The 21,410-nt window shown below is 52.5% G+C and overlaps 1 protein-coding gene across 1 annotated transcript; it reads right to left on the reverse strand.

The window, feature by feature from the left end:
• FRMPD1 (FERM and PDZ domain containing 1) lies at window positions 1-18,991 on the reverse strand. Its single transcript, XM_066340014.1, has 16 exons — window positions 18,891-18,991; window positions 17,973-18,130; window positions 16,604-16,706; window positions 16,480-16,525; window positions 15,293-15,400; window positions 11,618-11,701; window positions 11,326-11,421; window positions 9,449-9,574; window positions 8,201-8,320; window positions 7,799-7,935; window positions 6,606-6,732; window positions 6,181-6,276; window positions 5,140-5,322; window positions 4,588-4,735; window positions 3,544-4,296; window positions 1-2,532 (listed from the first exon to the last, which is right to left on the reverse strand). The coding sequence occupies exons 1-16, from the start codon at window positions 18,989-18,991 to the stop codon at window positions 305-307; spliced, it is 4,614 nt and encodes a 1,537-aa protein (XP_066196111.1). The 3' UTR covers window positions 1-304.
• Between the last annotated feature and the right edge of the window lie 2,419 nt (window positions 18,992-21,410).

Below are 21,410 nucleotides of genomic sequence, written 5' to 3' on the forward strand. Positions count from 1 at the left end.
GGTTCCCACTCTTCCCCATGGGTGACAAAGGCCATCAGGCATCAAAGGCAGCTGAGAAAACACTGTGATCCTGACCACCTGCACAGCCTGTGAGAGGCAAGGGACAAGCCCTGGGCAAGACACACACTGAAGTGTATGCGTCTGGGGGATGGCTGTTCTTGGGGATCCCAGCCAGTGGGTGTGGGCACAATCCTCCCGTGGCTATCCTGGGCTAAACATCACCTGGGGAGCACCTGAGGTGGACAGAGGGCAGACATCTGGGCTCTGTCCCCCTCAGTGCCCTTGTGTGCCCCCACCTCACGTGTCACAGCCACGGGGATGCCCTGAACTGCTGCAGGAGATACAAGATGGCAGCTGACAGGGCTGTGTGCTGGCGGGCAAGGAGCTTGGTGCCCAACTCAGGGCAGACCTGCCCACGGAGCTGCTGGTGCAGAGCCTGCACCAGCTGCTGGTAGGTGCCCACCACATCCCCCAGCGCAGCTCCCAACTCCTGCTGTCTCTGCCTGCACTGCTGGCAGTGTGTCACCTGGAAGCAGGTCACTGCCAGGTGAACCAGGCGGTCGAATGTTGCTCTCAGTGCACACTGCACTTCTGTAAGAGGCTGCTCCGTGCTCAGGAGTGCCTGGCAGCTGGACAGCAGGTTCTGGGAAGCCCAGCCCAGGGCACCCTTGCTCTCCACACCCTGCTCTGCACATTGATCATGCAGGTGGGTTGCCTGGTTTCCACAGAGCTTCCCTACAACCTCCTGGAGCTCCACAGTGTAGGCCAGGAAGCGGGAAAAATCTGCAGGGCTCATCCATGCCTGGTCCTTCAGCTGCCCGAGCACTTGGATGTGGGGGTCCTGCCCTACCACATCCCCAGCAATGGAGACTGGGAAACCACTCCCAGGGGTCCTGGGAAGGCTGCAGCTGCTGGATGGTGGAGTGGTGAGGGGCCCTGGGAATGGGGGAGGGCTGGTTTCATGTTCCCCTTGGTTGTGGGGCTGGGGGAAACAGCTGATGTAGGGCAGCCGGCAGCCACAGCTGTCCAACCCACGTGGTGCTGGGGAACAGCCCAAGGGCCCGGCTGAGATGGAAGGCAGACGGGTCTGCTCACCCTCCTCGGGGTTGAAACAGAGGAAGGGGTTTTTTGCAGCCCCATGATCTGCTCCTTTCTCCAAGGGAACTGGGACGGAGGAGATGGAAAGCCCTACAGGTGAAGCCAGGTAGGAGTCCTTCCCCAGCCCTGGAGCTTGTTTTCTGGGAAGGGAAGCCTGTGCCGACTGTAGCTCCTGCTGAGCCACATTTCCTGTGTGCCTTGTGGGCTGTCCTGCAGCCAGCCCTGAGCTGCTCACCAGCTCCTCGCCAAAGCCTGCTCCAACAGGGGATGTTAGCATCTTCCTTCCAACAGCATTGGCTCCCATGCACCTGCTGGTCTTGAGATGGGCCAGATGCTCCACTGGGCCATCGACCCCGTCCTGCAGCAGGCTGCGTGACACAGGGTCTGTCCTCACCCCGAATGAGAGCCAGGAGAGGCGGGTGAGAACCCCCGAGGCACTGCCACAATCTGCCAGGAGCTGGGCTGCATCTGGGAACCCTGCGTGGCCTTCGTGCACCTTCCGCAGGGTCTCCCCGTTCACCACCTGTCGGCTCCTGGCCTGGGACACAGCCCCCTCGCTGCTGCTGTTGGCACAGCACTGACTGTCAGCACTGCCCTTGCCAATGACACAGCTCTGACCGTTGGCTTTTCTCTCCTGACAGGGAGACAGGGAAGGCTCCACACTCACAGGGAGCAGCCCCTGGTCCTGGGCCAGGTCCTGGGGAGAGGCCATGCTGGGACCAGGAGCTGGTGGCAGCAGCAGGAGTTTGTCAGAGGGACAGACAGCAGCAGAGGGCACAACACTGGCCTTGTGCTGAGTGGCCACCACCTCACCCCCCTCCTTTTGTGCCTCTTGGGTCTGCCAGCCTCCAGTGGGCACAGAGCTCTCCTCACTCATACACCCGGGATCCATCTTCACTGGGGAGCTTTCCTGGGCAGCTCCACTCTGACCTCTGGGAAGGGGCTCTAGGGACAGCAAAGGGGCATGTTCTGGCTTGATGCTGCTGTCCTCATCCCCACACTGGTCACCAGGAAGATGAAGGTCCGAAATGGAAGAAACCAGCCATTCCATCACCGACTTTGTCTCTGTGGTGTCAGGCTCCATGTCCATCAGATCAGAGCACGGGTCTGTGCCAGTGGTGTCCCTCTGGGCCTGGGTGGCCACGGGAAGCCCAATCTCCATGTCCTTCCCTGTGTCCTCTGTAAAGGGCTGAGTGGGTGGCCAAGAGCAGCAGCGCTGTGGAGAGCCCGGAAGAGCCGCAGGGAAACTGACCTGTGAGGTGTAATCAGTTTTCAGGAAAGACCTTCTCTTCCTCAGGCTCTTGGTGTAGGTCAGCTCCTTCTCCTGTCTGTGCTTCTCCCTCATCGACAGGTTCTCCCCCAAGCTGTAGCACCTCAGCCTCTTTGGGATGCAGGAGGAGTTCTCTGTGCCCTCCCAGGATGCCGTACCATAGCCTGATGGCAAGAAAAAATATGAAAATCAGGAAGTAATGCAGGGCAGCAGAATACCTGTATGCCTACACAGTGGGTCAAAAAGCTCCTGGCACAAGACTTGGAATCACAGGCACAAATGTCCAGCAGCAATGCCTGGCTCCCGAGGGCAAAAAGAAAATGGTCTCTCGTGATCAAGTACCTACTTGGAATCTGAGGTCAAGAAAAAGGCAGAGCTTGAGGGTGAAGGACAAGGACTGAAGCCTAGGGTTAGTTAAGGAGAGCTCCAGAGTAGCTTCACCTAAAGGCAGGTGTGGCTGTAATTACCCAGTTAAAATCTGAGGACAGCAGCAGCATTACAAGAGCACTGCCTATAGCCATAGGCTTATCATCAAATAGAAACATGGTCAGAGGTTTCCTGCTGGATATTTAGATTATAACTTCCAGATTTTAATTAGATTATAATTTCCAGATATGACAGTTTTTTGCCTGAACACAGTATAGTGATTGTGCATTACTATAACAGTCAAAACTGTTCTAATGATATGAATCAAGTTCTTAAGAGGTTCTGTTAATACTGAAAGAGTTGATCACTTCAGAAACAAGAATCCTCCCATTTCTGAGATAATACAATGGTTAGGGAGCTGCCTAGCCCTGGGAACCCTTGACCCAGCTCTGTAACTAGCCTCTGATCTGAACATGACCTTTGATGTTGGGGGTTCATGTAACAATGTTTGACAGGTTTGAGGTCTCCTTAGCTGAAAGGAAGAGAATAGAGATTCCAGAATGCCACTCTTAAAACTGACTTTTCCCAACACCCAGTGTTTGCACGTGATAACAAATCCTCCTGCAATGTCACTGTAATGGTGCTGAGGAGTGGCCTGTGGAGAATAGGTGTTCAAATGTTCTTCAAAAGTCCTGGAGAAGCTACTAGGAGCTGGAAGGTGAGCCCCCAAGAAGGCCCGACGGCAGCAGAGGCAGCACCCCAGCCCGGCAGCAGGAGAAAGGACCTGCAGCCCGCAGGTGTGGCTTTACCTGCCAGTGTGTCCGGAGGGCTGAGCCTGTCCGCAGCATCGTAGAACTCCTCCTCGGAGCTGGAGTCACTGAAGCCCGGGGGTGGCCTCAGGACGAGGTCGCCGTCACCTGCGCTGAGCCCTTCCTGGCCTGAAGCACCGTGCCCCGGGCCGGCGCCGCCGCCCTGCGCGCTGCCCGCGGGGGATGTGCTGTAGCACAGGCTGTAGTAGCCCGCGGTGTCCACCTCGGACAGCCTGGCCTCCAGAGTGGACGCCCCCGCGCCCTGCCCCGAGGGGCTGCCCCCGGGCCCCGCCTGCTCTGCCGGCGGCACCTGCAGGAAGCAGAAATAGTCCCCGGCTCCTGCCCCGCCGGGGCTCCCCGCGGCGCACACCGGCACGAAGCTCCTGTCGGAACTGCTCATTTCCTGCACGGTCGGCGTATAAAAGTGGAACAGCTCTGGCCTGGAGGAAGAGCACGCTTCCAGCTCATCTTCCTCCAGCGCATCTACGGAGTCGCTGGAGCCGCTCGTCTTGAACCCTCGGCTCTCGGTGTTAGCCGAGTCGGACGCCTCGGATGCGCTGTCGGTGGCGTTGTCACCGCCGTCCCGCGGGTGGCCCGCTCCAGCCGGGGGCTCTGCGCTGCTCCCCCGGGGGCTGCGGGGCTCTCCCTGCCCCTCCGCACCGCCGCACGCCTCAGCGCCGTCCGTGCGACGCTCCGAGGAGGAATCCAGGTCCCAGGAGTCTTCAGAGTCGCTGCAGGCTCGGGATTCATACCCTGGGATTTAAACGAACTTGTTTTTAGCCCAGAGCAGCACCCTGGAGCTGCAGGGCAGCTGCCAGTTGACCGCTAGCCCCCAGCCTTGGTCTGCAATTCCCACAAGCCTGCAGCTATCACAGAACCATGAATGCTGGAAAAGCCCTCTAAGATCATCAAGTCCAGCCTTAATCATCTGCAGATGCCACCACATAGCCTGTTTATTGCTCCCACAGGATGCTGTTCCCAGGAGCTAGGTCATCCACCCACTTCCTCCCCTTCCTTTGTAAAAAAAGGCTATTTTTTTAAAACCTTCTTCAGCTGAGACACGATGCAGTTGCTGCTTTTTCTCTCCCCAGGTAAATATGGAGACGTTTGCATCCACAAAGAGTCTGTAGTAACCAATGATGAGGCAGACGAGATCCTTTGCACTGTTTGATTCCAACAGCAGAGTAAGGAGCTTTTTTTTTGTTTATTTTTTTGCAGGTGTGGAGGAGAAAAGGGTAAAAAAGATTAGAATAAACAAATATTGTTTGTACCACAGTCTGCAGGAACAGGCTGCACAAGGACAAGGCACGCCCTCTGTCTCATACTTCCCTCAGTCTAATTTGCAGGAGGCACAGACAAAGAGTAATTTATTTTTCTCACCTTTTGTGCCTTTGGTGTGTCCTACTGATGGTGGAACAATCACTTTTCCTCAGCAGAAAGAATCTCTTCCCTCTAGTAATTTTATTTTGTTCTTCCTACAAGCTTTCCCTCCCAAGTCTGTTTTAAGCCTTTTGTCCTGGTGACACCCTCAGCCTTTGAGAGGAGCAGATGGTGCAGGTGACTTCCCTATGCTTCTGTCCCCACACAGCCACTCACCTTCAGGTCCTGCAGGTAGATCTTGACAGTGCTCACTCGCTCAGACTCCTCGCTGAGCTCCACCCTGCTGATGCTGGGGAACTCGGCCAGGGTGGTGATGATGTTGAGCTTGCTGTTGATGATCTGGCTCACGCCATGCTTGGCACCCACCAGCAAGGCCACGTACGACTCCCTGTCCTGCAGCTGTAGGGGCAGAGGTCAAACCTGTCGATAAAGCCTGGGCAGGGACCCCTCGGCCCCCTGATCTCCTGTAGGATCTCAGCACTGACTCTCTTTGCTGCTGGGCTGCCACAGGAGCCTGCTCCCTGCTCTTTACACTGCACAGGGACCAGCAGCTTCCCATGGCCCCAGGTTGCCCCAGGAATGCACCAGCAGTGGCACATGGCAGCCCAAGGTGTCCTCGTATGGACCCAATGAGACCTGCTGCAGCTGGAGGGTAGAAACTTCACAAACACATATATGGGGTTGGAAGAAATGTCAGTACTTTCTGAGACAATTAATGAAAAATTAATTAATGCACATATCATCTGGCAGAAATTGTTCAATTTGCATGTAGGTGTAAACTTTAGCATTACTGTGACCCATGGGTGAGGTCTTCCTCTGGTACAGACCCACCAACATTGCTTAGCTCCCTGTGTGACACGTGTTTCACAGCTCAGCAGAGATGCAAGTGCACCTGAGGAAAATCAACAACCCAAGAATCCTCTTGTAAAAAGAGAAGAGGTTTTTTTTACAGTGAGGTTTAAATGTTTCCAATATTTTTTCTAGAATTTGAAGCCTCCCCAGATTTCTCAAGTACTTTATAATACACAAAATATACACAGGGGTTATCTGAAGAACAAGAGTCACAGCTTTCATTTAGAAAAAACATGCATAACTATTCTGTAGACTGGTCTGTGTTGTGGACACTTCAATGGAATTATGCTGTTTCTCCAGCAGAGCCCCTTACCAACATCTACCATGATATCCCAGGACAGGGAGAAGCAGTGTGGCCAGCAGGACTGCATGCCAAAAGCAATTAAATAAATAAACAGCTCCTACCATCATGGTGGCATTGAAGATCTTCCCACTGTACATCTTCAGCTCTCCCAGGATCTGCAGGTAGCTCAGGCGCACCTGGGCTGCTGTGAGTGTGTGCTTCATTTGGGAAGAGAGGAAACAAAGTTTAGAAACGGGTACTTCAGGCAGCTGCAGGACAGAGGAGTTCTGCCAAGCAGGACTGGGTGTCTGACCAACACATCAAGCTCAGTCTGGACAGGCAACAGAGGTGTCCATGGACCATCTCACATGGCCCACTGAGCATCTGGCAGCCCACAGCAAACTGCAGTGAGACATGCAGTGCAGGGAGATGATGAGTGAGGGCACAGGGCATGAGAAGCAGGGGAAAACCCCCAGGTGACACACAGGGAGGAGACCCCTGGGGGGGCAGACACCAGGGGCATTGTCACCCAGGGCTCACACACTACCTTCTGCCGAGGGTCCAGCAGCACCTGGTTCCGCTTCAGGTGGTAGCTGATGGCTTTCTTGATGTCCTTCCCTCTCATGTTTCGAAGCAAGGTGGGTGAGATGAAGTTTTCGATTCCCCAGTCCCTCCTGGCAGAAAGAGGGAAGGGAGCACAGAGGTCCCAGCCCCACAGGACAGGGCAGAGGCAGCAGGCAACCTTGGCAGGCTGTGACACACCCAATGGCCTCACTGGCTCAAATTCACTGCTACCTGCACCTGCCACCAGGTTGGAAGTAGGACTGGAAAATGTGCACTTTGGTGCAGAAAAGCCATTTTCACATGGTTTCACAAGAGGTAATTCACAACCCTCCTTTAGCAGGACAGTCCCAATCTCCCCTCGCCATCCAGAGCATGGAGATTCTGTCTTTACATGCACCTTACTTTGGCGCAGACAAGATTATGACATTTCAGCACATTCTGTTTCCTGGACCTAAACTGGGGGCCATGTGTGCTGCTGGACAGTTTACTCAGCCCAAGCACTGAACACTTGTGAGGTGAGAGTAGTGTAGCTGCCCCTTGTCCCCACTCTCTGGGCACAGCTGGGCACATCTGGCTGCACACGAGGTAGCCGGTGGCTGGTAATTAACAATGAGCTCGTCACCACGGCCTAGAGCAGGGGCTTCTATAGAGCAGGTGCAGTCCAAGAGCACCAACATGCAGCATGGCACATGTGCTCCTTTTGAAAGCGTATTTTGGTCATTTCCCGAGAGATCCTAGTATTTCACAGGATCTATCACTGCCCAAAGTAGGTATTTCTGGCATGCTTCTGTTGGATGAAGAGATGTACTCGCTGTGCAGAGTTGATGATTACACCCTTTTTCTCCAGATACTGCAATCAATACTGGCAGGAGTAGCTTGGGTAACCATCACTGTGTGAGAGATATGCAGTTTCAAGTCCCTGGCCTTGTGACAGATAAGACCCTCCCTCTGCTTCAGGACACACCCAGGTGTTCACTGTCTGTACTGCTCAGGTAGTTCAGTGGGTTAAGGATAGAGAGGCCCGTGGAGGCCACCCTGCCCAAAAATGGGGCAGCACAGCCCAAGACTCCTGTGCAGAGCTAAACACAGGGCAAACAGCAAGCTGATGCCACTTTCAGGTGTCTCCTACTTTGGCTGGGCTTAGTTACACCAGAAGACAGACATCCATGCACTTACTCGATGTATTTCAAGGACACTTTCTGTGGCTGAGCACACGCGTAGATCCTCTCCTGTATGTGCAGAGCAGCCAGACGTAACGCCATGCTGCACTTCATTTCCACAGCAAACCTTTCCTGGAGCACATCACTGCAGCTCTGAGGCAAACAGAGCACAGGTAGGTCAGCAAGAGCACAGAACAAGACTGCCAACATGACACCACGCATCCAATTAAGGATATCACCAGCCAAGCACACAAGTTGATTTAAGAATTTAAGGCAAATTGAATTGAAATGCTCTGATTTTAAGTGCTCTGAATTTCACATTCATACAGCTGAGCCAGTCTGAGGCATGCTTTGGTTTAAAGCAAAAATGAGAATGGAGTGAGAAGGGATTCCTAAGCATGGCATGCCCCAGTGTCACCTGCAGGTACAGATATTCAAAGGCCACTGGGTCTTCCTGCAGAAGATCCAAGGGGTCCTTGGGGACAAAGCACACTCTGAAGAGGCAGCGGTAGTCATGAGAGTCTCTTTTTTGGACCACCTGCAACAGAGAGAGGGCATCACACTACAAGTCCTCCCTCCACGAGTGCACAATGAGCCTTTGCTCTCCAAACCCAGAGAAATCATTTAACACCACTGGGAAGGGGATAGTGCAGATTGTCTCTAACAAACACAAGGAGACTTTGCTAGTGTTTGCAATTTTATCTCTGATTCTTCATCTGTTTTTTCTTCTCCCTGCAGTAGCCCAAAAGCTCTTTGACAGCAACATTTCATTTAAATACCCACTGATCCCATACACTTGCTGCGTGACCAGGACAGAGGCTTTGGGGCTGTGTGATAACAGCAGGGGAAGGGGCAGGCTGCTCTGCTTTGGAGTACAGTCACAAGACACAGCAGCCCTAAACAGACCCCTGAATCATCATTGTAATGTCAATACAAGGTCAAGACTCTGAGTTATACATCAGCATATTTTATTCTAGGCAAATCCTGCCCCGTGGAAATCCTCTGACCCATGTGCTCAGTGGTCTGACAGCATCAGCCACTGAGGGACTTGAACTCAATGATCCTTGTGTGTGCCTTCCCATTCAGGATATTCTATATGATTCCATGAACCCCTCTGCAGTGGACTGCCAACCAACAAACCCATCAGCACAGAGCTGAGACGCCTGAGCAGGTGCTTCCTGACAAAGCAGCAGGATTGAGCACAAGCAGCACAAGCTCACCTCATGTTTACAGGACACAAAGTATTGACCCAGAATTTAATCCAAGTGCCCCCTGCCTGGGTGAATGCTCTGACTACTGAGGGAACAATAAATGAGGCCATGCACAGCTACCTTAAAGCTATTTTAAGGCTCAAGAAGTCCTCTGTGATAGGTGACACAAGGCATGTCACCCACACTGCCCTCCATGGTCCAGGCAACACCAGCCCATGGGTACTGCCTTGTGTGTGTGGGCACTCTGGATGTTCCCAAAGTGCCCCTTCTCCAGGGATGTGGGTGAACACCACGGCAGAAGAGGATGGCATCACTGGGGCCGAGCTGAGTTCACCCTTCTGGTGACACCTGCAGTGCTGGGCTTACTCTGCTCCTCACTGGCCTCTGTTCCTGGGGGGCAGTGCCCCCCTGCAGGGCTGTGGAATGCATGGGGGGCTCTGCTGCGCTCTGCTCACCTGTGCAATGAGCTCCTCCTCATGCAGCAGGTGGATCTTGGCCAGGCTGTACTGCTCCTCCAGCACCAGCGCAAAGTGGGCAATGCTGCGGATGGACAGCTTCTCCTGCAGCGTCAGCACGATGTCCTGGCAGGGGCACAGGGGTGACACAGAGCTCAGATGTGGCACCAGGACTGCTCACACACCACAGGGGGGTCACTGCATGACTCCAGCCTGTGGAACTGCAGAGGCATGGAAGGCAGAGCACAACACATCTCAGCAGGCCAGGAGGACAAGGGGGGGAAGCTGCAGCTTTGCAAACTCCAAGGTATCACAGGTATCAAATCCATTTCCTGGAGCTGTCTGTCCTGAGCTTCCTCACACTCAAAGTTTCACAGTTTTCAGCTGGGTACTGTTGATTTTCTGTCACCTTGACCCAAGTGTTTGCTGTGTTTGTTATCCTAGCTTTCTAGAACTCTTCAACACTTGGGATCCCTGAAAGTGTCCAAGGCCAGGCTGGACAGGATTTTAAGCAAGAGAAAGGTGTCCCTGCCCATGGTAGGAGGTTGAAACTGGATCATCTCTAAGATCTATTCCAACTCAGATCAGTCTGTGATTCTGTGGTTTGTGAAGAAACTAAAACGAACTGGTGAAAATCACTTCTCTCCAATAAACAAGAATTTGAGGCCATAATTGTAAAATCAAATTTTAACCAAATCTGACTAAAACTGGTGTTTCACTTTGTAATAGAGAATTCTGTCAATATTCTAATTCTTATGGAAACAACAAGGCTTACTTTTGAGGAAAAGAAAATATCACCTGAGGCTTGACTGCACACATATTGAAACAGAAGCCCTTGGGCTCACTCAAGCCTCTTGAGGCAAGCATAAATATTTGATTCACCTCAGTTTTAAGCCAGAATGTCTCAAGACACAGAGGAATTTCTGGAAACACCTAGCTTGGGAAGCATTTTACTCATTTAGATGCTTCTGGAGAGCATTCATGAGGGCTGCTCTCAAAAACTGGGAAAACTTGTTCCATGTCAGAGCTGAGAAACTCAAGTCAAAGATGAAGAGCTAATCCATCCTTTAGAAATTAAACCCTTGGGGACAGGCATTCAAATATCTCTTTACATCTCTCCTCTCCTCTCCCTTGCTTTATTTCACTATTTTCTTTTCCTAGACCCTGCAAGCCAAAAGACTTGCAGACACTTACTTGTCTGAGAGACCACAATGGTTTTATGAAGCTTGAATGAGCTAGACAAACACCTCCTTTTCTGAGGGAAGTCTTCACTGCATGATAAATGAAATATCTTCATGTTTCTCCTTAATATACTTTCAGCCTGATAGGCCCAGAATGTCTATCCATCATGAATCTCTCCCACAGCATCTGTAGTGGTGCAGGACACCACTTGTCCTCTAAGTAATGCATGACCTCCAACCATTGGCCATGGCCAAGTCTTACCAAGTCCAACGTAAACACTGAGCAGCTACAACAATCATGCCATAAAAACTGGAGGTGTGTAAGGCTCTCTCCAAGCATAGCAGTTATGGGAAGGGCTGGATCAATGGCTCTGCAGAGCAGCATCGTGTTTTCAGGGGAATGATGGCAACCTGTGATGCCCCCAGCAGAAGGGACCTGAGGGAGGATCACTCTTTGCTCAGGAGGATCATTCTCTCCAGTGCTGCTCTTTCACCTGAGGGGGTTAATCAGTGCTCGTGTCTCTGGAGGAAAACATTCTTACCAGTGCAGAAATGAGGCTGGTACTCAGAAAACCCAGCACCAGCCAGCAATGCCAGCAGCTGGTCAATGCAACTGGGAGGCTGCAAGTGCCCTGCCTGCACCTTTGCTGATGGCTTGGACTGGGGTGATGGGAACAGCCTGCTGAGCATTCTTACCTTCACAGTGGTGCTCCTCTCAAACCTGAATGCCTTTGTCTGTCCATTCTCCAGGTACACCTTGAGAACATTGGGCATGAACAGGAGGGAGCTCCCCTGTAGAACAAAAGCAGCAGCTGGACCCTCGGGCATCCAGCCTGCGGGCACCAGTTGCTCTGCCTGGCACTGCAAGTCCTGGAATCCAGGAAAATTCTTGTCTACCTTGGCAGCCCTCTTCCATGGCACCAAGCTTTACTCCTGATTGTGCTTCTGGCACAGAATGACAGAAAGAGAGCACAACAAATGCCTTTACCATAACACTTGGGGCAGTGCAGTGGCTGCACACGGTCTGGGAGCACCGTTCCATTCCCAGCAGCACAGCAGGATCCAACAGGCGCTGAAAGCAGAAAGTCATCCTCCCTGCTCATCACCAAAACCCAGCAGTGCCTCCAGAAAAGGCATCCTCCCTTCATCCATCACCAAGCATCACGGATCCCCACACTGACATTAGCCCCCAGCAGCAGCAGCTCCATCCCAGGTGCTGTCCACACCCTCCAGGCCACCACCACGGGGAGCCTGTCAAACACACAGTACTGCTTTCACTGAGCCTTGCCCTGAGATTTATAACCCTGGCGCTTCCTGAGCAGCGATAATGCCACCAGAGCATCCTGAAATAGGTCCCAAACACATGGGACAAGATGAGAACACCCCCAGCAAGAAAATCTCTGTTGGGTGCTTTGACTTGGCCTCTGTCCTCCTGGGGCAGCCTGGGCACCTTTCAGCCCTCCACCTCACCCCTTCAGTAGAGAATGCCTGCAGCTTTCTTTCCAGTTTCACCATTTTTCCTCTTGTTGCTCAGTGCTGAGCAGGTTTACTCCTCCACTCTTAGAGTTCCTATTCAGCACATCTTTTTCATGTTCTTGGACCAGCACACTACTCCCATCACCTACAGGGTTCATCTACTTGTCAAGAGAGTCTTGGAGCTAAAAATAGTGTTTCTAAGATGATCTCTACTGTGTTTCATTTACTGTGCCTCACGTTACAAACCTCACAGCCTCGGTCCCTCCAGATAGAGAGCCCACACACCCTGGAAGTGCTGCCAGAGCAAACATAAAACACTTCTGAATCCTGTCCTTGTTCTTGTCATACCCATTTTGTGAGGTTCGAGCTGCCTACAGTCACCACTGAGAAAAAAAAACAAGAGAACACTGCTGCTGTTTTTTTCTAGCCCAACTTTTGGGCTCTTTAATTAGTCCAAACACATCATGTCTTTGACAGGTGTTGGGTCCTTCACCAGCTCCAGGACAGTGATGCTGTTTTACACCAGCTGACCGTCTGCCCTGGTAGCTCTCATGGTCACAGTTATCTTGTAAGGAGGGCCTTGCACAGCCAGCACACAGCAAAACTTAACATCTGCACAAATTACTACCACTCTCCTGGTCGGATCCAATTACCCAGCCAGAAAACCCAAAGAGGTTTCTCTCTTTCTGTGAAGGCTGTCAGAAGCTACTTCTGAATTAACTGTGAAAGCTTCAACAGCCATACCCTTCCTGTCCTGTCTGGGGCAGGGCTGATTCACCCAGCCTACAGCTGCTAATAACACACTGCCTGGCGCTGGCCCCAGGGACCCGTCCCTTGCATATTGCTCAGTGATACAGAAATACATCGTCAGTCTGCAGAAAGCGGAGGCAGGACAGCAGCAAGGCTCATTAACAATTTATGTTCCCAACCCGGAGTGTCGGGTTTCAGCTGCAGAACGCAGCCGCTGGGATCTTTCCCGTCGCCACAAGGATTACTTAGCCGTGCTCCATTAGGATGACAAAGGCAATATATTTACTGAAACTGGAGGCTGTACAGTTTTCAGGGCCATAATACCCATTTTGGCTGCCTTAGTACGTCAGCCCATGGAAAGGAGAGCAGCCTTAAAGCACTCAGGGTTGCTGTGGTGCATAGTGCTTTTCCAGAAAGAAATCATAAATATGCAACAAACTTATTTACTCTTCCTTTGCGCTAATACTTCACTGCTCAAAACAGGTTTTATATCCAGATGGTGAAAGGGAAACTGACACCAGTGGGACCCAGCACCTGAATTAATTTCTCCTACCTTTATTCTGTCATTAAATGAACAGCAATCTAAACACTAATTATGTCCCACCTCTGCACTTGCAGAGGTATGATTAGCTGAGCACAATGCTGACACAGCTTTAGGGAGGCACAGAGTGTGGCACTCCCTCCACAGGTGCCCTCTTTAGACTCTCAAAAGAGGTCATTTTCCAGATTCATTGCAGCCTTGCGATCAGTCAGTGGCTGGCAGAGATCTGAGACCTCATGGGCTGTGACACCAGTGCCCAGCCTCCTGCTCCTGGAACTTCCAGGCAGACACTTGAGTCAACTCCCAGCTGTAAGAAAAACAGAGTCTGTTGGTGATTTCAGGTGTTTCTGTTTCCCATGACCAGTCTTGCCCAAAGCTTTCAGGCATCTCTGCCTGGGGCCACTTCCTGGGCACATCCTTCCCTTCCCCATTCCCTACCTGATGATCTAGGTGTCACACCTCCCAACAGCAGGAGGAATCTGCTGTGTGGATGCTGTCCCAGGGAGGGCCCCACCACCTCCCTGCCCAGGCAGGATCCCAGACAGCCGTGTCACCAGCACCTGAGGGACGTGAACACAGCCCTGGAAGAGAGGGGGCAGCCCTGCAGCAGCACTGGCACCTGGCAACAGTGTGGCAGGAAGGGAAGGATCCCAGGGTCCAGAGAGACACTGGCAAATGTCTGGAGGGCCAGCTGACCCCCCCGCACCCTGCAGGGAGGAGGAGGAGAGGGGTCCCCACTTGCATTCACACTCTGACCACCCTACGGGCAGGTGACACCCATGGCACCTCTGGCTGCACCTCTGCCCACGTGCAGGGAAAAGAGAGGAAACATCTGCCCTGGGAGGGCTCTGAGCTGTATCAGGAGAGTTCCACCAGCGACAGAGAACAAGAGACAGACAGTAAGGGAAAAGGAAAAGAGCCCAGTGGGTGGTTTGTCATTGCTGCAAAGCAGAAAGGCTTGGTCGGACCTGGACAAGTGAACAACACTAATGAGCAGGGGGCCAGACAGGGGCATTTTGACACAGTTTTCTCTTTCTGAAAGACAAAAGGAAAGGTCGACAAAGCTAATGACTCTCAGTTGACCCCAGTTCACCCCAGTGAGCTTAGAAAGTTACACAGAAAGAAAAAGATATCTTCAGGAGCTGTTCACACTTTGAGGAGGATACAAGTATTCTCACCTCTGCTACAGGGACACCAATTCATGCAGAGCCCTGTGCACCCAGCTCAGCTGCCGGCAGCACCAGGAACCCGGTGATGGGTTTGCAGCACCCCGCAACAAGCTGTGACCTTACAGAGGTCAGGTACAGAGGTAGCTGTGGATGATCTGTGGAAACCCTCTGCAGGAATGTGAGGACAAGCTGCCACCCTGTCAGCTGAAGAACACTGTCACACCTAACAGCAAATCAAAGTGAGCAGTGACAAATCCTCTGAACAGTGACCTGTCCCCAGGAGGGGACAGCCCGGGTACTCCAGCAGCGCATAAACCTGGCACACACATCAGGGCTCACCTCTTGTCTCTGGGTCAGGATTTGTCATGCCCACATTTCAGTGTGGGCTCACCACGGATGGATTAGCACTTCAAAAAGATATCAGCTGCCTCCCGCAATGGTGAAGGAATGGCTTAAGGTCTGACGGGGAACGGGACGGAAGCAGTGCAAGTGGGTATTTTCCATTAGTCCAAGTAAGCACATCAAAGACAAAACCCTGCAGAGATGCCAGGGCTTCCTCCCTGCCCCGATGACCTCCGGCAGCAGTAGGGAGTGGCTGCCTGGACCATGTCCAGGGCAGACCGGCACCTTGAGCCTCAGGCACACCGCCCCAGCCCGACACCCACCCACGGGAGAGCCCTCATCCCCTCCATCCCTCCCGGCCCGGCCGCAGCCGCGCTCCCCTGACCTGGGAGTGTCCGTTCAGCAGCACCTCCTCCGCAAACCGCACTTTGACGGGGTTTGTTTTCAGCCTCGCCCTCTTCTCTGCGGTCAGGAACGATGACTTGGGGCCACCCTGAAACGACAGCGGAGTTTGGTCGGGGCAGTAGCCGCGGACTGAGCAGAGCCCCAGCGAGGGCAGGGGCACAGCTCACCGCTCGTGCTGGGGCTGCTCCCACTGTGCTGGCTCGCGCCCAAATGGAGAGGTGTTTTGGGGAGTCTCTCAGCTCCCAGCCTTGCAACAGGCCGTTTGGATCTTCCTGGACAGCTGCTAAACCAAATCCTGGCTGCCCAGTGAGTGGATAGGTGTGTGGCCTGTGCCATACACTCTTCCCCTGTCCCTGCACAGGAATCAGCTGCTGCGCTCAGGTGTCTCCGCACATCATGCAATGCAGCTGGGACCCTGCACTACAGCTGGGGATCTGCCAACAGCTGGCTTGCAGTGGGGCTGTACCTAACCCAACATATGTAGAGAGCCTGGCAGTAATGGACAGACCCCTGCCTGTCCATGTGGGAAGCACTTTCCTGCTCTGCTGGGCTTCCCCAGAGTACTGGAAACCATTCAGAAAACTGCCCAAGGTCACAAAGGCAACTTGACCACATTGCACTATTGTTACACAATCTTGCTCTCACCATGGCAGGGTGCTATCAGGCTCAAAAGACACCACATGTGTTCAGGAACTCTGCAGAAATGCCACCAAGTCCCTGTGCACAAATACCCTGTACAGTATGATGGTCCCCAAGAACAGAAGCAGAATCCCTCAGTGTCCTCATATGTAGCTTCCAGGCAGAGCCAATCCTTCACCTGTCAGAAGTGCTCGTGCCTCCTGGCCTGCCACAACCTCATCCTGCCCTGAGGACACATGGTAGGGATAGAGAATAGGATTTGGGAGGAGCCTCCAGACCTTCCAGAGCCCAGCAGGGTGCATGGGGCACAGTCTCCCTGCAGCCAATTCCACAAGCCAGCTTGGCTCCACACAAGGGGCTTCGAGGAGTCACTGCCCACTCTTCCCAAGCCCCCTGCAAGGGTGTGACAGCAGAGGATGCTCAGGGCACCCTCATGGCTTTGGCCAGCCCCTCACAGCCTATACACCAGTCCAGCCACCCCTTGCCCGTGCCAAAGGGTGCTGTGAGAGCCGAGGAAGGGGCACTTACAGACGTGCAGCGCAGGACAGTCAGGAGCAGCTCATCGCCGGCCTCCCTGCAACACAGACACACAGTTATCCTGGGCCAGCCCCCCAACCCCTCTGCCCAGCCAGGCACAGGGGACACTGCACACCTGATGATGCCGGCTGCCCGTTCCACAGACAAGTCGTGCACTGTGGTGGAGTTGATCTTGAGGAGCTGGTCACCCGGCTGCAGCTTCCCCTCGGCTGTACTCCCTGCGGGCAACCAGCACAGCATGAGTCACAGTCAGCCCCTCTCACCCGGGGAGCACAGCAGCATTTGGACTGGAAAAGCCTTCCAAGACCACGAGTCCATCCATTAATCCAGCACTGCCAGGTCCATAACTAACTAATATCCCCAAGTGCCATATCTGTGCTAGAGATGTCCAGAGACACTCAGTCTGAGCTCCTCTTCCCTCCCAGTGCCTGCTTCCCTCAACAACCACATCTGGATGGCAAAATAAAAGGGGTTTAAGGACACTGGGTGCTGACACCACTTGATGTGTACCTGCCTGTGTCCTTGCCCTCCACCCAAGCTTCCCTCTGCCCCATGGAAAACCCTCCAGCACATGCCTGTCCCCTTGTCACAGCCCACCACACAATCCACTGAGAACCAAACATGGGCCACGTAGCCGTGGGTTTCCATCAGCAAAGGACAGGGTCAGGAGGGCAAGTTTCTTTGTGGCTCAGCTTTAGTAAAATTTGATTGATTATTTCTGATTAGGAGAAAAGATAAGCACAGCAGGAAAAAACCCCACTCCTTACACCCCACAACTCTCAGATAATTTCACCATGTTTCACATGGGAAGGGGTATAAAGAGAAGTGGGGGGTGACAGAGGATACTTGCCCTGGCTCAGAGCCGCAGCCACTCCCCAAACAGAGGGCTGTCACACTCACATCAACAGGTGAAAACCGCATGCTTTTGTGCATCCATTTAAAAAAGTGAAATATAAATAAGAAACAGAATCAGAGTTTTTGAGTTATACCTCTCCCTTCTATAGGTAGAGGAGCTGATCTGCTTGATTCCAGCACTGCCTGCACCCAGCAGCAAACCTCTCTATGTTACAGAGCTGAAAGCCCAGGGTCTGTTCAGCAACAGATCACCACAGCCACAGCAGAATAAGATGAAATTCTCTAAGGTAAGATTAAATTCTTCCCCTGCATTTCAGATAAAACATCAGGAAGAACTTAACTTGGAGCAGCGAACACAGGTGGACACAGAAGGACCACCACAGAAGGACCCATGGGGATACTGACACTGGCTCCCCACTGTGGGACCTGGGAGACATGCTAGCACTCTGTGTGCCACAGGCACCCAGGTTTCTGCTGCCATGATCAGGGCTCACACACCAAACAGGTACCTCAGAAACCACAACCCCCTGCCAGGAATTTATCCCTAATACCTGGTATTTAACCCAGGTAGCAGTTTATCCCTGCTACCATGCTGGACTCTCAGACCCATGCTTCCAGGGAGGACACACCTGCAGTGACAGATGCAATGGTCAGGGGAAGGCCTGGGCAGATCTCAAAGCCATAGTGCTGCAGGACAAGGTCCTTGTACACGGTGACGGTCACTCTGACCCGGCTGGGGGGCTGGGCTGCGCTGTCCCCGGCACTGTCCATCACAGGCACACTGCCCCTGTGAGATCAGAAGAGACCATTAAGCATGATATAACCAGAGATAGTTTGTCCAAAGGGCCCAGATCCACATAATTCCCTTCTCTCAAGGGGCTGCAGTGCTGCCCCAAGGCTGGCGCTTCCTGGGTCACCAGATCTGCAGTCAGAAGTGACTCCCTGGGCTCTGCAGGAAGTTGAGGACATCAGACTGGTTGTGACCACAACTTCCCAGTCATCCTAGCCCAGTGGTCACACAGAAGGAGGGGCCCAGCAAGCCACAACCTCATGGGAACCAGCAGCACCTTAAGCCAATGAGGCACAGCTCTCAGCTTCTACTGGGATCCTCTCCAGCTTGTGGATGCCCACTCTATATCCACTGTATGTCCATTCCACCCTAATGATGACTCTCAGACCTCAGGGAAGGAAAGCAACTGTGAACCAGGATCCCTGGTAAATGCAACTTAGTCTTGCCCAAAAGTGTGGACCCACAAACAGAAGCATGACCCCACCTTCAAGAAGAACAAGTTTCACATGGAGCAATGCTGTATTTCTTCCTCACAAAACCACAGCAGAGCAAGGCAGGAATATCTGTCCCTGGAAGCCAAGAGGGTTGCTTAAAAACGCTGTTGCTTTTCTTTTTCTGTGTGCATATGTCCCAAGAACAATGAAAACAATGAGTAAGATCTGCAGGCTGTGCCAGCGCCTGTTCAGTGGGAACAGCCTTGTGCTGTCTCTGATCAAAGCTGACTTGTAGCTGTTCCTTCCACAAAAACCAAACTTACCTGGGTGTGCTGTCCCGAGAGCGATGAAGCCATTTTGCTACCATTTGCTCTATTCTACATGTTTTTCGTGTATGGATTAAGCTAGTCTCCAAATCTCCCATTTACCTGGAAGTGACAAAAATCACAGGAAAACAGAATGACAATGACCAAGGAATTCTTCTGGACAGCTTTCAGAGTTACCAACACTAATTTATAACCCATTTGTAATACAAAGAGATCTGTGGCACCTTGTGAAGACCAGAGCTCTAACAGAGGGTGACACCTGTTGTGATACTCATGGAACGCCCCCTGCCCACCCAGTCTCCCCTGCTCGGTGCTTTTGGTCATCCATGTCATGGACAGTGAAATTGCATTCCTTTCCAATGGATTTCATGGATCCATGGGCCTCTTTTGGAGGTGCAAATGATGGGTCAGCTTCCCCCCCCCCCAAACTGAGCCTGCCAGACCATGAGTGTTCAGTCAAACCAGGTAATTGGTTTGACACTTGTGAATGCAAACATGAGTGGTAACTGCACACCCTAACCCGGTGCCTTGCAAGGCACAGGAAGCCTGCAGCCATGCACCACTGCCAGTACTCTGAGCTTTAACCCTGGGAAGAAATGTAGCCTGTGATAGAACCAAACACAAAATGAAACAAATTATGCCTATATCTGCCAGAAGTCGTGAAGGATATCAGCTCTTTGTATTTAAAACCCGAAACTGTTATATTCACCTTTCACGGTGTGCCTTCTGACCAGCCTAGGAGTTCCGTACGTCCTGACCTCCTCCCTCGTGTCTTCTGCTGGGACTGGAAGTTCTGTGCCTCAGGGACATGCTCTGTCATACTGGCACAGCAGGCTGCTGGTCCATGGCAGAGATGGTGCTGTAACAGAAATATCAGTAAGTTAACCTAAGAACAGCAGAGATGGCTGGAAATTCACAGAAATGAGGCACAAAAAAATTTGTCTCAAAACCTGTACCTGTTCCACCTTCCCAGGCCACAGTACTCCCGCAGCTCACATTTTCTAACCAAGAAGGGAGGGCAGGATTCACATTTGCTGGTGAGCTCCTCGCAGGGAGCCACTCCAACCTGTTATGCTCCCTGCCTGTTCAGTCATGGGCAGAAAATGGAGGAAATTCATCTCTCCAGTAGTTCTGCCACAGGGCACTCTCTGGGCACTTTCTTCCTAATACAACACAATTCAACCTGCTCCTTCAGCCACACTGCTCCTACATCCGCTTCTGAGAAGCACCTCTGAACCACAAATGGGGACCTTGTGATCCAGCTGTGTTTCCAGAAATTAGAGCTGATAGGATGGGAAATCTGACCTATTCTCAGAGGGTGTCCAAGAAGTGACCACAGAAGGAGCAGAAACCTAGCAGTTCTGCAGCCTGGAACACAAATGCAGGATCTCTCAAAGCCAGTCTGAGCAGGTTCTTGCTGGCGTGTCCCCTCTCAGCCCCATGTGCCACCACCATCTGTAACACTCGTGTGGCAGCAGCTGCAGCTGTGCTCTGCCTTTGGCTTCACCTCTCTGCTCAGCAGCACAAAGTGCTCTGGCTTTCCCACTCCCCCCCAAACACCCCAATTTCCCTCTGAGCCACGGAGGCTGTGGTGCCTGCAGAGGCCCCTGCCGCCAGGGCTCCGTGTCAGGGTGCCAGGGAGCCTCTGATGAGCTGAGATCAATTCTTCTCAGGTGCTTCCTCACCACCTCCATCTGCAGCTCCACCCCTCACCCCATCCCTTTCGCTGCTCTGCAGAAAGAGGCTTTTCTATCTGGGCTTTGCAAAACATAATTTCCAGAGAAAGTCTTGACCTGTAGGACAAGGAGGAAAGGTTTGAAGAACAAACAAAAACATTTAAAACCCCCAGATGGAATACTAAGGAAAGAAAACATGCTATCCTTTCAGGAAACTGGAGTGTTTGGGTGAAACAACAGGTGTCCTAGAGGAGGCAGCTTGGCAGGTATTTCCCTAAAACAATCCACAGCACCCAGAGCAGCCTCTTTCCCCACAGCATCCTCGGGAGCAGGCCAGGGTCACCCACTGCTGTCACCTCTCCCCACCCTGAGATGTCCTACACCTCCCACCTGCCCTTCAAGCCCCTGAGTACATTACTAAGCAGCTTGAGCTGGGATCCAGATGATAGACAGGGATCCTTCAGCTCAGTCAGAGGGAATTGTGACTCAACAGGGATTTTCGTGACTACCTGACCCTTCTGGAGAGCTCTGGGTGGGTTTCTGGAAGGAAATCTGGGAGCGTGGCTCTGGAACTTCAGGAGCAAAGCAGACCTGAAGGCCAGAGCCCACACCAGAGTGTGCAGCCGCCTGGAAGCAGTGTCAGGACATGCACAGCACAGATCTGAGCAGCAAGGAAAAATCCAAACCCACTTTCAAGAGGAGAACTTCAATATTTCATGGAAAGTATTAATTCATCAAACAGAATTTTTTTTTTGATGGGCAAAAGTTTTTCTGGTACTTTTGATATTACATGTTTGCTTTATGGTATTGGCTCCCAGCGGAGCATGGCAGCAGGAGCAGC

Source organism: Sylvia atricapilla, chromosome Z, assembly GCF_009819655.1.
Source record: "Sylvia atricapilla isolate bSylAtr1 chromosome Z, bSylAtr1.pri, whole genome shotgun sequence".
Taxonomy (NCBI): Eukaryota; Metazoa; Chordata; class Aves; order Passeriformes; family Sylviidae; genus Sylvia; species Sylvia atricapilla.

Excerpts from the sequence above, each read along its gene's own strand:
- FRMPD1 (XM_066340014.1), bottom strand. The coding sequence starts at position 18,991 with ATGGGAGATTTGGAGACTAGCTTAATCCATACACGAAAAACATGTAGA. Across the intron at positions 8,321-9,448 it reads AGGAGGAGCTCATTGCACAG|GTGGTCCAAAAAAGAGACTC; the intron begins GTGAGCAGAGCG and ends TCTCTGTTGCAG. Across the intron at positions 6,733-7,798 it reads GTGTCCTTGAAATACATCGA|GAGGGACTGGGGAATCGAAA; the intron begins GTAAGTGCATGG and ends TCTTTCTGCCAG.